This window comes from Berghia stephanieae, chromosome 13 (genome assembly GCF_034508935.2).
Source record: "Berghia stephanieae isolate SIO BIC M18660-M18661 chromosome 13, UCSD_Bste_1.3, whole genome shotgun sequence".
Lineage (NCBI taxonomy): Eukaryota > Metazoa > Mollusca > Gastropoda > Nudibranchia > Aeolidiidae > Berghia > Berghia stephanieae.
Genome location: NC_088372.1, coordinates 34,685,359 through 34,700,138, shown reverse-complemented (window position 1 = coordinate 34,700,138; position 14,780 = coordinate 34,685,359). Strand labels below are relative to the sequence as shown.

At 37.4% G+C, this 14,780-nt stretch overlaps 1 protein-coding gene across 2 annotated transcripts in view; it reads right to left on the bottom strand.

Moving 5' to 3' along the window:
- Nucleotides 1-3,769: 3,769 nt before the first annotated feature.
- LOC144958556 (uncharacterized) overlaps nucleotides 3,770-14,780 on the bottom strand; it is a 71,627-nt gene continuing 60,616 nt past the window's right edge. For both annotated transcript variants that reach the window (XM_078890616.1, XM_078890617.1), the window contains exons 4-8: nucleotides 13,655-13,751; nucleotides 9,715-9,859; nucleotides 9,286-9,370; nucleotides 7,311-7,399; nucleotides 3,770-5,122 (exon numbers count right to left, since the gene is read on the bottom strand). In XM_078890616.1, coding sequence (XP_078746742.1) covers nucleotides 7,338-7,399; nucleotides 9,286-9,370; nucleotides 9,715-9,859; nucleotides 13,655-13,751 — 389 coding nt within the window. In that variant the 3' untranslated portion in view covers nucleotides 3,770-5,122; nucleotides 7,311-7,337. The remainder of the gene's footprint in view (nucleotides 5,123-7,310; nucleotides 7,400-9,285; nucleotides 9,371-9,714; nucleotides 9,860-13,654; nucleotides 13,752-14,780) is intronic.

Sequence of the window (14,780 nt, the reverse complement as noted above, 5' to 3'; positions counted from 1 at the left end):
ATTATGATTTATCCGTAGGGCAGGTTTTAGGTTATCAATTGCATATTATAGTTGATGACTGTATCAGATGATATAAATAAACCCAGACGACGGAGGACAAAATAATTAATGCCATTTCTTGTCATATTAACAGTATTGGATTTGTCAAAAAAAATCCACCAATTTAAATCTCCCGTTGACTCCACTGAATCCTTAGTAAAATCAAATGGTTGGACAAAACTTGCTGACTTCAGGACAAGCACCACGTCTATTATTCTTTATGAAACTGAGAGCATATGAAACATGTATCACATCTTGTAATATTGGGTAGGTATTCATTAAAGTAAACGAGAAGTAATGCTACAGGTAAGCCACCCTGTCTTGTATAGGTATAAACAGTGAAATTTACCATCCGTATAAACAGTGAAATTTACCATCCGGTATAACAGTGAAATTTACCATCCGGTATAAACAGTGAAATTTACCATCCGGTATAAACAGTGAAATTTACCATCCGGTATAAACAGTGAAATTACCATCCGGTATAAACAGTGAAATTTACCATCCGGTATAAACAGTGAAATTTACCATCCGGTACAACTTCAGAGGAAAACCTCCACAACTTAAAGATAATCTTTCCAAGTCCTTTTTCCAGGACTGAAAACACAAACTATGCTATCTGAAAATCAAAAAAACAATTCCATGAATATATAGGAAGAATCCCACAACTGGTTAGATAAATCACTTTGCCTTAAGTTGGCTAAGTGAAGTCTTGATTCATTGACAAGCTTTGTATTGAACAACCTCTGGTTAATAAATCGCTTTGCCTTGGATGGCTAAGTGAAGTCTTGATTCTGACAAGCTTGTATGAAAACCTCTGGTTAGATAATCGCTTTGCCTTGTGGCTAAGTGAAGCTGATTATTGACAAGCTTTGTATTGAAAACTCTGTTAAAAAATCGCATTGCCTTGGATAGCTAAGTGAAGTCTGATATGACACTTGTTAACAACCTGGTTAGATAAATCGCTTTGCCTTAGATAGCTAAGTGAAGTCTTGATTCATTGACAAGCTTTGTATTTGAACAAACCTCTGGTTAGATAATCACTTTGCCTTAAGTTGGCTAAGTGAAGTCTTGATTCATTGACAAGCTTTGTATTTGAACAAACCTCTGGTTAGATAAATCACTTTGCCTTAAGTTGGCTAAGTGAAGTCTTGATTCATTGACAAGCTTTGTATTTGAACAAACCTCTGGTTAGATAAATCGCTTTGCCTTAAGTTGGCTAAGTGAAGTCTTGATTCATTGACAAGCTTTGTATTTGATAAATTGTATTGGTTTTACCTCGTGGAGTCTTGATTCATCGACAAGTTTAGTATATTTGAACAAACTGTTGGCAATAATGTATAACAAACTTTGGAAGCACGATCAAATCAAATCAAATTTATTCCATGGAAGTAGGACAGTCATAGCAGTAAGAAAACTTGTCCAGTCCAACTCAATGTTAACTAAAAAAAAAAAGATCTAGCATGATCTCTCAATTGAAAGTAACATGAGCGGGAAATGAATGTAACTCAAATCATGAACGAACTCCAATGGAAAACCGGTACATGAAAGAAATTCCATCAACAAACTCCTCGTATTCCACAAAGCACAAAACAAAAAACTCGAAATTCCAACTAGCCATTTGAAACGGAACAACAACAAAACAAGAAACTCAGCATTTAATTTTGAAATCCCTCTCAAGAACAAACCATCATCGTTACTCTTTCTTCCCTCCACCATCCGACTTTGGAACTCCCTACCAACCATTGTAAACAAGCCCTTTTGACTGATGACTTCAAAAAATCCCTCCCTGCTTCCCTCTAAAACCCCTGTTACTGAAAAGACGGCCATACAATCTTCAGCCTGAAGCTTTGGCCTTAATGGAAGAAGAAGAAAAAAAAGTGGAAATTTTTAAAATACCCATCTTTTAAAATGACAATTTCTCAGCTCCTGTCGGCTTTATATCATTTTAACTGCAATATTTTGAAAGAGGAAAAAAATTTATATAAAAATAAATCTTAATAAATTTTATATATAATTTCCATTACTTTCTTTTATTTATTAATATCATTTTCACTACGACATTTTGGTAGAAAGCAAAGCTTTTTATAATAATAAATTAAAATAAATTAAATTACAAAATTTATTTAATTTCTGTTTATTTATTAATTTCACTTTCACTGTCATATTTTGTGAGAAGATTTATATCTTTTTTTTTTTCATAAACAAAGCCAGTCATTGCCGACAATAAGTCTTTAGTTTGTCCAACAGTTTGTTTGATCGACACTGATACCAATCTGATGTCGTTTCTCGCTTAAGAAAAAGAAAAGAAAAGAAAGAAAAAAAAATCTCTCATATTAAAATTATTCATAACAAATTCCATTTAACAAGACTTCATGAGGAGCCAATCATAGCCCTGATAAGTTACACATTGTAATTTAAGTCCACTGTATTGAGGATAAATGAGTAGGTGACTTTCATCACGTCCTAAGTCAAATCCAGATGGAACATGAGTTAACAACAATCTCAAGATATCATTTTGGACTCCATAGAATCACCAGAGAAATTTTGGACTTTCAAAACACTCGGGTATTGTTCTGTCTACGAGGCACACAAGACACGTATTTTCCTCTTTAAGTCACTAAATAAATGACAAAAAATTGTGGTTTTCTTTGAATGATGAAAATGGGACTTTGTGAGTTTTGAAAGTCACCTACTCATAAAATAACATCTTTAAAGAAAAGCAAAAAAGCACATTTGTGACCCATAGCCCCACATGGGTGTTATCCAGACCTGACTAGCCTAATTCAAAAAAATTTTAAATCGTAATTTTTAAGAGATAAAAACTGTTGTTGAACAATTTATCCAGCCTTAAAAGGATGAAACCACAATTCAAATCCTTAAAATTATGTAGTCAGCCATCAGTTTTCATGTTCAATAAGTTTTAACGACTTAGAAATGATCATGAAATTCTGAAAGGAGAGCCAAAATTTTGTAATTTTTTACGAATTTTTCGTAATAGTAGGTAGGTCTGATATTATGTCAGGATGACCCAGATGACAAAAGGGGGATTTAACTCTTCCTGACCACCAGTTCCATTATCAGGATTTTCATTGAGACGTCATACCCTCCCCTAATACTCCAATAGACTTTTTAAAAAACTCAGTCGTAAAAGCAACAAGTATAAGTACATAATTTTGTTCAGCCAAAACGAGCTGTATCACAAAGTGTCAAAATTTGTGATGTGCAAACTAAATCAGAATATGAGGAAAATGATGGCGGTATTGTAACAAAACGATGTGCCTATTATTATTTCTCTGCTGTCAATCTGGTTTTATAGTAAATTATTTGTTTTCATTGGGTTTTTTTTGTTTGTTGTTGGCTGAACAAGGGTTTTGAGCCCGAAACAGTCCGTGTTTGGCATTTTCTTCTTTTTTTTTTTTTTCTTTTCGAAGCAGTTATATTAATTTTTGTTGATTATTTTGTAATGAATGGGACGATTTTGCTGTAGTTGGAAAGGTGAGGGTTAAAGTTAAAATATTGGGAAATATGAAATCTTTGGGGTGTTTTTTTTTATTTGTTCCCTGAGAAATTGTTTTTATTTAAACTTAACCCAAGGCTTATATTTCTCGCTAAAATTTCATTTTCCGGCACCGAACCCAACCGGATTGTGAAGGGATCAGTCAAATTATTTCTATAGTACATTGACAAGGTTTCGTCACAGTTATAAACGTAATATACACCAATAGCATTTTGAATGTCACTGTTGTTTAAGGGTGATTGCAGAATAATAATAATGTTGGGCGATATCACTAATTTTCAATATCGATAAAAAAAATTGATAAATTTTTTGATAAACGTGCTTGTCATTAATATTGATATTTCGATAAAATATGACCAACACTAAATAATAATATCTAAACTAAAGGCTCCCAAGTCTTATACTGTTAAAAAAAACATTGGCTAAATGACTAAACATGTCATAATGGACTGTGCCCTTCCAAATAGCTCTATTGAGTTGTCAGTTTATTGTGTTTTAATGCCAAATTTAAAAAAAACAAAAAACCTAATGAACAAACTTGACTTGCATTTATTTTGGCATGGAAAAGTTCGGTTTGTCACATCGACATTAAAAAAACCCCAACAAAATTCACTTCTTTTTAATTTTAAAAAATCAATTAACAGAAATAACACGAAATATACAATTTTTTTATCCTTAGACAAACGAGTCCAAGTGAAATATTCATCAAATCAATATATTTACTCATCGTCATTTATTTCTATTTTTAGATCCATTTTGGCAGAAAAATTCATATCATATGACAAATTTGGCATTTTTTTCCAGATCATTTGGCATTTTTCTATGACAATTTTTGCAAACCCCTCCCCCCTCCTCCCTACAACATTATTCTTGTGTGAAGACTTTCAAATCTTTTCAATATTAAGCCATGGTTTCTAAACTTCCCAAGACATGGAGATTTTCAATTTTTTCGTTCATTATATAGGAATATATAAGAGCTATCAGATCTTTGTTGATTGTGAGAGGCAGAGTTGTAAGAAGTTTCGAACTTGGATCCAAAAGGACGTAAGGCGAGTGTCATATACAACTAAACCAAAAAAGTTGTAATTAGACTTAAGATTTATAGTGTAAGTCTGGTTCATTTTGACACAAAACTGTCTGGTAGAGAGAGAGAGAGAGAGAGAGAGAGAGAGAGAGAGAGAGAGAGAGAGAGAGAGAGAGAGAGAGAGAGAGAGAGAGAGAGAGAGAGAGAGAGAGAGAGAGAGAGAGAGAGAGAGAGAGAGAGAGAGAGAGAGAGAGAGAGAGAGAGAGAGAGATAGGCCAGCAGTCTCCCTAGTCACAATATAAGAAGCTCTACACGAGGATACAGACAACTATAAAACAAAAGAAAATCTTAATCTCCCCCCCCCCCCCCTCGATTGATTACTGTAAGCCAAAAAAGCTGATGTAAAACAAAAGAGTTCCCACTGTACAAAAGGATGGAAATTGCAATGAGAAGACAACGATGTAACAAGATAGGGACGTCCAAGTCCAACAGAGTTACTCCCCTTTCTTGAGCTTCTCTGCTTGAAGCTTGTGAATATCCTGTGGTGAGAGGGTTGGATTTGATTAGAGTTATCACAATGCATAAACAACAATATAAGCTGACAATTGAAAACAATTCAATACTTACACATGCAGAGGACAGAGGCAACAATTGTTAAAGGCCAGGTAGTCATTTTACACCTAAGTACAGTGAGAGAATGTGAGTAAAGAGCCTTCCTTCCCCAAGGACTAAACTATGCACTGCTCAAGCGGGCTCGAATCCTGGACCTTCCGATCCAAATGCGAATGTCATACCACTAGACCACACAGCCACAAAACTGAAATCGGTCTAATTTTTTAAAATTATGCCGTTCTGCCCGGCATCTTTTTTTAGATTTCGTCACCAAGGCATTCCGTGGAGGAATATAGATGATCCATCAAACAAACTGATCAAAATATGAAATTTAGATTTTTAGCTTTCTAAAATACCATTTTCATTCTCCACAATAAAACATATAAAAACTCATTCCAATTCTGATATTTTCAGCTGTAAATTCAATTTTTAGTATCTTAGTTATCCCTAGATAATACAGTTTTGAAGCACTGGTTCACAAATACTAACTTATCCTCTTGGTGCTTGATCAGCATATAGGCTGACACGGTGGAACGCCATATTTTTCGGTTGGAGGCCATTTTTGTCATCTGTCTCCAAGACCATCCACTAGCTTCTCCAGGTCTCCAGAGGGCATCCCCTTCTTCTCATTCCCTGGGGGCTATCCTGAGAATGGCACTTGAATCCACTGTCAACAGGAATCACCCATGTTGTCATAGTGAGATGTCGTCACCAAGGCATTCCGTGGAGGAATATAGATGATCCATCAAACAAACTACTGATGTCAACAGGAATCACCAATGTTGTCACGGTGAGATATCGTCACCAAGGCATTCCGTGGAGGAATATAGATGATCCATCAAACAAACGTCTGATGTCAACAGGAATCACCAATGTTGTCATAGTGAGATATCGTCACCAAGGCATTCCGTGGAGGAATATAGATGATCCATCAAACAAACGTCTGATGTCAACAGGAATCACCAATGTTGTCATAGTGAGATATCGTCACCAAGGCATTCCGTGGAGGAATATAGATGATCCATCAAACAAACGTCTGATGTCAACAGGAATCACCCATGTTGTCATAGTGAGATATCGTCACCAAGGCATTCCGTGGAGGAATATAGATGATCCATCAAACAAACGTCTGATGTCAACAGGAATCACCCATGTTGTCATAGTGAGATATCGTCACCAAGGCATTCCGTGGAGGAATATAGATGATCCATCAAACAAACTACTGATGTCAACAGGAATCACCAATGTTGTCATAGTGAGATATCGTCACCAAGGCATTCCGTGGAGGAATATAGATGATCCATCAAACAAACGTCTGATGTCAACAGGAATCACCCATGTTGTCACGGTGAGATATCGTCACCAAGGCATTCCGTGGAGGAATATAGATGATCCAACAAACAAACGTCTGATATCAACAACAATCACCCATGTTGTCACAATGTAAGCAAAGTGTACGTTTTTTTTACAGTGATCTTGCCAAGGAAAATAGAAATATTAAAAGTTCTGGATGCAGGGCTTGAACCTGGGACCATCAATGTCACCATTCAACATAGTTCCACATGGTATATTATAGTTCCACTCCAAGCCATTCCATGTGGCCTTGAGCAAATCAACTCACCCTAGCTCACTTTGCAGTGGTGCACCTCTGTGTCCTATGCTTAGGTTTTTGCAGTGATGGAATAGATGCTAAAAACAAAATTTTCCTAAAGGGATGAATAAAGGGAATTTTTTTTCCTTTTTAAAAAAACAAACAAAAAGACTCTGCTACCTCAGCCTCCTTTAGAAACTTTAAATAAAATAAATAAAAAATAAAAAATAAGAGAGAGAGAGAGAGAGAGAGAGAGAGAGAGAGAGAGAGAGAGAGAGAGAGAGAGAGAGGAGAGAAGAGAGAGAGAGAAGAGAGAGAGAGAGATAGGAGAAGAGAGAGAGAAAGAAGAGAGAGAAAGAGAGAGAGAGAGAGAGAGAGAGAAAGAGAGAGAGAGAGAAGAGAAGAGAGAGAGAGAGATAGATAGATAGAAGAAAGAAGAGAGAGAGAAGTAGAGAGAGAGAGAGAGAGATAGAGAGAGAGGAGAGAGAGAGAGAAGAGAGAGAGAGAGAGAGATCAGAGCTCACGAGTGAAAGAGGTGAGGTCAATAATGCTCAATCTTGACAGATACACCAGATTGATGATATAATGTGGTCGTACGAACCTGGGACTTCGGCTGTAGGAAGAAAAGTAGGAAGTGATGGAGAGGAGGGAGTGGGTGAGAGGGTGGAGAGAAAGAGAAGAGAGAAAGTAGTTACAAAATATCATAATGCATCATAATAATTTTTTTTAAAAATACCCTGAAAGTGTCAAATTGAGAGAATTTAATTTACTGGTGTCAAAGGTGTGAAATGAACAAGTTGCTGCTTGAAGCTCCAAGATATAAATAACAATGGAGAAATGAATGAAAGCTTCAAATTAATGAACGAAAACAGATAATGTAGACGTTTCCCCTTTATCAACAAAACAGGATCAATGAAACACTAAAGCGGCTATGTGGTTTCGTCGTACGACTCTCACCACGTCTTCTGCTCGTAAGGTCCTGGGTTTGAGACCCAATCTGAACGGCGCATAGTTGAGTCCTTGGAAAAACGCTCTTTACTTACATTCTCTCATGGTACTCAGGTGTAAAATGAGTACCTGGTCGTCAACAGTATTGTCTCTGTCCCCCGAAAAAAAGGGTTATATCGCCTTACAGTGTTGCGGTTGGCCAGGGACCCCTTGTAAGGCGTTTAGTGGATATTGCGCTATATAAATGCTCTAGTTATTTGTTTTATTTTTTTAAAAAAGACGAAAGAGAGATGTGACGATGGCGTTATTTAAGGTGAATAAACATTAGCTGGCAGCTTAGTATTCATATTGAAAACCTATGAGTGATTTCCCCCCCCCCCCCCTCCCCCCCTCTCTCCGTCTTAAAACGACATTATGTCAGAATGAACTAGATACAGAAAACTTGACTTTGTGGCCACGAATAAATAATAACGTGAAGTTGAATGTAAGCTTCAATTTAATTACAAAAACAGATCAAATGAACGTTTCGGGTTTCCCCTTTATCAACAAAACAGGATGATTGAAACACCACAGATGAATGAGATGATGTGGTAGTGGCGTAGTTAGTTTGAATTAAATTTTTAAAAAGGTAAAAAAGAAGAGAAAAAAAGTTATATCAAGATCTATACATGTATTATAATTTACATTGCGCACAATCCCTGTCGCATGCAGTTTTTTTTTGGGCAAGGGAGGAAATCGATGTATTAGATCACTTGAAAAAGTCAATTATGTGCTTATTTCCCTTGTATTTCTGATGTAACGGGGATCGGCTATAACAAGACTTTTGCTCTGGTCCCACCATCCCTGTTATATCAGATTTCCACTGTACTTACTTTTGTTCCATTCAGAAAGTGATTGGAAAAAATATTGAGGTGTTTTTACATACTGAATTTCGTAAATATATATACGGAAAATTGGCAACCTTGAATCAATATCAGTTCTTACCTCGAACATTTCCCAAAGTTTGTATTTTTAAAATCAATTTAATTCCAAATTGACTCTCCAAGTTCCCATCCGTCCCGATACATAATACCATTTTGAGATGGTGGGTCACAGGAAAGGATTTCATTTTTATCACGTTCAGACCTGCCTAAGTACTATGAAAAATTCGTAAAAAAAATACCCCCAAAAAACAACGAATTTTTGGCTCCAGCTACAGAACTGCATTCGACTCTTTGCCTCAATACATCTTGTTGATACGGAAAGATTAGCTCCTTAGAACCTATATTCAAGACCATGGAGCATTTTTGGATCATGCTGAGGGCATATTACTTATTTCTTAAGCTATTTAAAGTGATTATTTTCTTCTTTTTTTTTCCCCATGGAAACTTATAAATTATTAAAATTTCAAAGTAGGCAGCTTTGCACTTTCTCTCTTGCGTTGAATATTGGAAAGCAATTCAAAGAATTTTATTTTATTTATTGGTTTTTAATATTGTGCGTAAATAAAATTTAAAAAAAAAACCAACAATAAAAACCCAACAACCAAAAAAAAAACCCAAGATGCCTCACCATAGTCAATGGCCTCTGTGTATGCGTGGAGTCTTTTCTGTAAACTATCCTCTGTCTCTGTCCCTCGGCCCTCGAGACGTTTTTTCTATGAGAGATAACGAAAAGAGAAACGAAGAAATTATAGTAAACTGTTTACAGCTCCAGCTTGCAAGGAACAAAAGTACCAAAATACAGAAAGTTTCAGGCTCAAAACCGTACTTCAGCCAACAAAAAAATAAATAAAAACAATTAATACAGCTAAATAGGATATTTCTTTACTCTCAGTCTGGATTTTAAATCATGTATTAATGTTTTTATTGTTGGCTGAAGAAGGGTTTTGAGCCCGAAATGTTCTGTATTTGGTATTTTTGTTATTTTTTTTTCGAAGAAGCTGTTATATTCATTTTTGTTCTTTACTCTTTAGTAACAGCTCTGCCTTCTTCTACTCACCAACACTTCAACGCTGGGAGGCTTGATGAATATGTACCGAGGTGTCGGGGTCAGTTTGGCATTCTTGATGTTCTTCACTCCGTTGACCTCCACGTCCAGGACACACAGACGCCCTGAGGCACCGATGTCTGTCACGGATTTTTTGCTGAGCGGGACGAAATAAATAGAAGTTTATCAAACACTATCCAGCCGTATCTGCCTAACCATGCTAGAATATTATCATAAATAACAATAGGGAATGAGATTAGCGGAAGAGTAGCGTCCCTTGATTGGACGTCACCTTACAGAGAGAACATCAATTTGGTTTTGAAGTGTCTCAAGCCGCTTTCACCGGAAGCGAGGACGAGAGATGCATGAGCACAACCAACATGACGTTCTCTCTCTAATAACTTTTCCACCGGTGACGTCACAGATTATGGGTGATGTCCAATCAAGGGACGTTACTCTTCCGCTAATCTCATTCCCTATAGGAAATGGAATGGAGGCTTCAGACAAATCATGTGAACATTTTGGGTTTTTTAAAAATTGAGCTTTTATATAGTGCATATATCCACTAAATGTGCTCAAAGCGCTTTACAAGGGGTCCTTGACCAACAGCAAAAGGTAACACGATGACCGAGACATAACGCCTGTTTTGGCGATATTTCCATTTTTTTTTTCTGACAGAGACAACACTGTTAACGGCCACGTACTCATTTTACACCGGAGTACATGAGAGAAGGGATTCATACACAGGGAGTAGGAATAATTCTAAGCAAGTTTGCCCAGAAGTCACTGAGAGGATGGGAACAATGCGGAGAAAGGATCATCATGGCGTCTTTTACAACACGGAGTAAGAAGATCAGCATGAACATTGTACAGATCTATGCCCCAACAAATGATGCAACAGATGAGGACAAAGATACATTTTATGGTCTGCTACAACAAGTCATTGACAAGTTGCCAAGGAAAGACATCAACATATTGATGGGAGATGCTAATGCAAAAGTGGGACAGGATAACGTAGGCTATGAAGGTATCATGGGACGTCATGGCATGGGAAAAATGAATGATAATGGAGAGAGATTTGCAAATTTCTGTGCATTCAACAGCTTGGTGATTGGAGGATCAGTGTTCCCCCATAAGAGGATCCACAAAGCAACTTGGGTCTCACCAGATGGTGTGACAGAGAATCAGATTGATCATTTTTGTATCTCTCGTAGATTCAGACGTTCATTGGAAGATGTGACAGTACGGAGAGGGGCAGATGTTGGATCAGACCACCACCTGCTATTGGCAAAGCTTAAGCTCCGACTCAGAAAACACGGGGCCAGATCACATACAAGAAGAAAATTCGAGGTGAATGCACTTGATGGGAAAAGAATGAGGAATTCAAACTACAATTGAGTAATAGATTCCAACCTCTTACTGAGCTCGAGGAGGACATAGATGTAGAGTCACATTGGGCAAAGATCAAGGAAGTCTACATAACAACTTGCCACGAGGTATTGGGGGTAAAGAAATCGGAACATAAAGAATGGATAAGTCCAACCACCTTGGACCTTATTGAAAAGAGGAGAACAAGGAAGGAACAAGTGAATGCAAGCCGAACAAGGCTTCAAGACTGGATGCACAAGAGCAGTATCGAGCCATAGCTAAGGAAGTCAAAAGATCTGTGAAGAAAGACAAGGAAGCATTCATGAACAGACTTGCAGAGAAAGCAGAAGCAGCAGCGACTGGAGGACACATGAGGATCCTTTATCAAACTACCAAGACACTTGCTGGAAAATATGGGAAACCAGAGGTACCAGTCAAAGACAAAGATGGGAAAACTATTTTGGAAAAGAGGCTCAATCTGAACGATGGAGGGAACATTTCAACTGCCTTCTGAACAGACCACCACCAGACAACCAGCCAGAAATTTTGCCTGCAAGGAATGAGCTACCAATTAGCTGTGATCCACCATCGATAGCAGAGATTGTGGGTGCCATTAACAAGATGAAAAGGGGGAAAGCTGCTGGACCAGACCAGATTCCACCGGAGGCTCTAAAAGTTGATGCGAAAAGAAATGCTGAGGCCCTGCACCCACTATTTGAGAGAATCTGGAATGACGGGATATTCCCAAAGGATTGGAAGGAAGGACATCTTATCAAGCTTCCAAAGAAAGGGGACCTCAGTAATTGTAATAATTATCGAGGCATCACTCTTCTTTCTATCCCAGGAAAGGTTTTCAACCGTATTATTTTAGAGAGAATTAAGAATGCAACAGATGCTAAACTGCGGGACGAACAGGCAGGTTTTCGGAAAAACCGTTCAACCACCGACCAGATTGCCTCTCTGCGAGTCATAGTAGAACAGTCTATAGAATGGAACTCTCCTCTTATTGTCAACTTTCTGGATTACGAGAAGGCTTTCGACAGTATTGACAGAGCAACATTGTGGAAAATTCTGGCACATTATGGACTCCCTGAAAAGATAGTAAACCTCATTAAGGAAATGTATGAAGGATCAAGTTGCAGGGTTGTACATGAAGATCAGCTTACTGACAGCTTTGAAATTAAGACTGGTGTCAAGCAGGGATGCTTGCTCTCTCCATTCCTGTTCATCCTTGCCATTGATTGGCTAATGAAGGAAACCTCCAAAGGGAGAAGAAATGGGATACAGTGGACCCCCTGGACACAGTTGGATGATCTGGATTTTGCAGATGATCTGGCTCTTTTGTCCCACACCCAGGACCAGATGCAAGCAAAAACCACAATTATAAACAGCCTGTCGGAATCAATTGGTCTAAGAATTCACCCTGCAAAGTCAAAGGTCTTGAGGATAGGTACGCGTCAAAGGGAGCAGATCAAAGTAAAAGATCAGGAACTCGAAGATATAGACACTTTCTGCTATCTCGGAAGTATAATTGACAAGGATGGAGGCACGGAAGCAGAGGTGAAAGCACGAATAGGAAAGGCACAGGCTGCATTCACATCTTTGAACAGAGTTTGGAGAACTAAAGATATCTCCCTTCAACTAAAGCTAAGACTTTTCAACTCAAACGTGAAGTCTGTCCTACTGTATGGATGTGAAACTTGGAACGCATCACAGGCATGTATAAGGAGGGTACAGATTTTCGTAAACAGGTGCATGCGTAAGCTACTCAGAATAAAATGGATGGATAGAATAAAAAATGAAGAAGTATGGAAAAGAACACAGCAGAAACCAGTGGGAGAGGATATAGGAAGAAGACGATGGAGGTGGATTGGACACACGCTTAGAAAGAATGACTCAACTATAACAAAGAAAGTATTGGACTGGAACCCTCAGGGCAGAAGATCAAGGGGAAGGCCACGAGGAACATGGAGAAGAATTAAAGAAGCTGATATACAGAGAAGTGGTAAGACCTGGAATGAGATAAAAAAGTTGGCTCAGGATAGAGAAGGATGGAAACTGTTTGTCTGTGGCCTATACCCTGACCCAGGGTGAAAAAGGCAATGATGATGACATGAGAGAATGTGAGTAAAGAGTCTTTTCCAAGGACTCAACTATGCGCCGAGCGAGGCTCGAACCCAGGACCTTCCGATCCGAAAGTGAATGTCATACCACTAGACCACATCGTTGCACAGGCTTTCCCCTTTATAAAAAACAAGCATGATGAATGAACAACGCCATTCTCAAATCTACCATCCGTCTTTAGAGTTTCATTCATTGTGATTTGTTGATAACGAGTGCAAAGCCTTCGTTAACCAATGATAAAATTTGACATTGGCCTCAGTGAGACTCGAACCAGTAATGCAAGCCGAGTGCTGTACCACTAGGCCGTGAAGCTATATACCTCTCTCTCTCTCTCTCTTTTTTTTTTTTTCTTTTTTCTTCTTTCTTTTTTAGTTACAAGATAACTAAGACAAAAATAATTCAGTTATCTATTCCTTATGATGTCAAAAAAAATATGCTTAAAATGGTGGGTTCCATTCACCTGGTTCCATAGCAGTTACCGGAAAATTCCGCTGTCTCCAAAAAGCCGTCCTTCTCTTTGAGGTCTAGAAATTCTTCTCTGGTGACAAAGTGATATTCTGGAGGGTGGAGATTGGTGTTGGTTAGTCTTGACTCATACCATTTACATCTTTATTTCTTTGGATGTTTTTTCTATCTATTTAATCATTAAGCCATTCATTCATTTTTTTATCATTTCCTACTTATCATACCTTTATTCATGTAGCAATCGAAATATTTAATCACTGGATTAATTCATCTATTCATTCATATGTCGTAAAAAACATTGACAGTGGAGCTACTTTCTTCTCCCCCCTACATAAATTTTTTTTTAAAAGTTGAACTTTGATAAAGCACTTTATAAAGGGTCGCTCACCAACAGTAACATTTAACATAAAAAACGAGACATGATGCCTGTTAGGCGATAATATAATTTTTTTACGACAGAGACAACGCTGTTAACGGCCAGGTACTCATTTTATGCCTAAGTACGGTGAGAGAATGTGAGTAAAGAGTTTTTCCAATGAATCAACTATGCGCCGACCGAGGCTCAAATCTAGGACCTTCCATTCCGAAAGCCCATTACTACCACTAGCATACACCAATCCTCTCATATAACCTACGACAACAAACGACATACCTCTCCCGTTCTCTTCTCCTATTCTGGGCTGTCTGGTCGTGTCTGAAGGAGAAAAGGAGTTGGGGGGGGGGGGGGGGGGGGGGGGAGGGAGGCAAAATTAACCCTTTGCAGCTGTAACAATTATACTCTAGTCTGATGGCGTAATAATTAAAATGCAGCTGCTGCTGTTGCTCTTGATGATGATGATGATGATGATGATGATAATGATGCTATATTGTATGGGACTGAACTATATAAATAAAGTACATTATTATTATTGCTATTATTATTATTATTATTATTATTATTATTATTATTATTATTATTATTATTATTATTATTATTATTATTATTATTATATTATTATTTATTATTATTATTATTATTAGTAGTAGTAGTAGTAGTATTCCTATTATTATTATTATTATTATTATTATTATTATTATTATTATTATTATTATTTGTTATTATTATTATTATTATTATTATT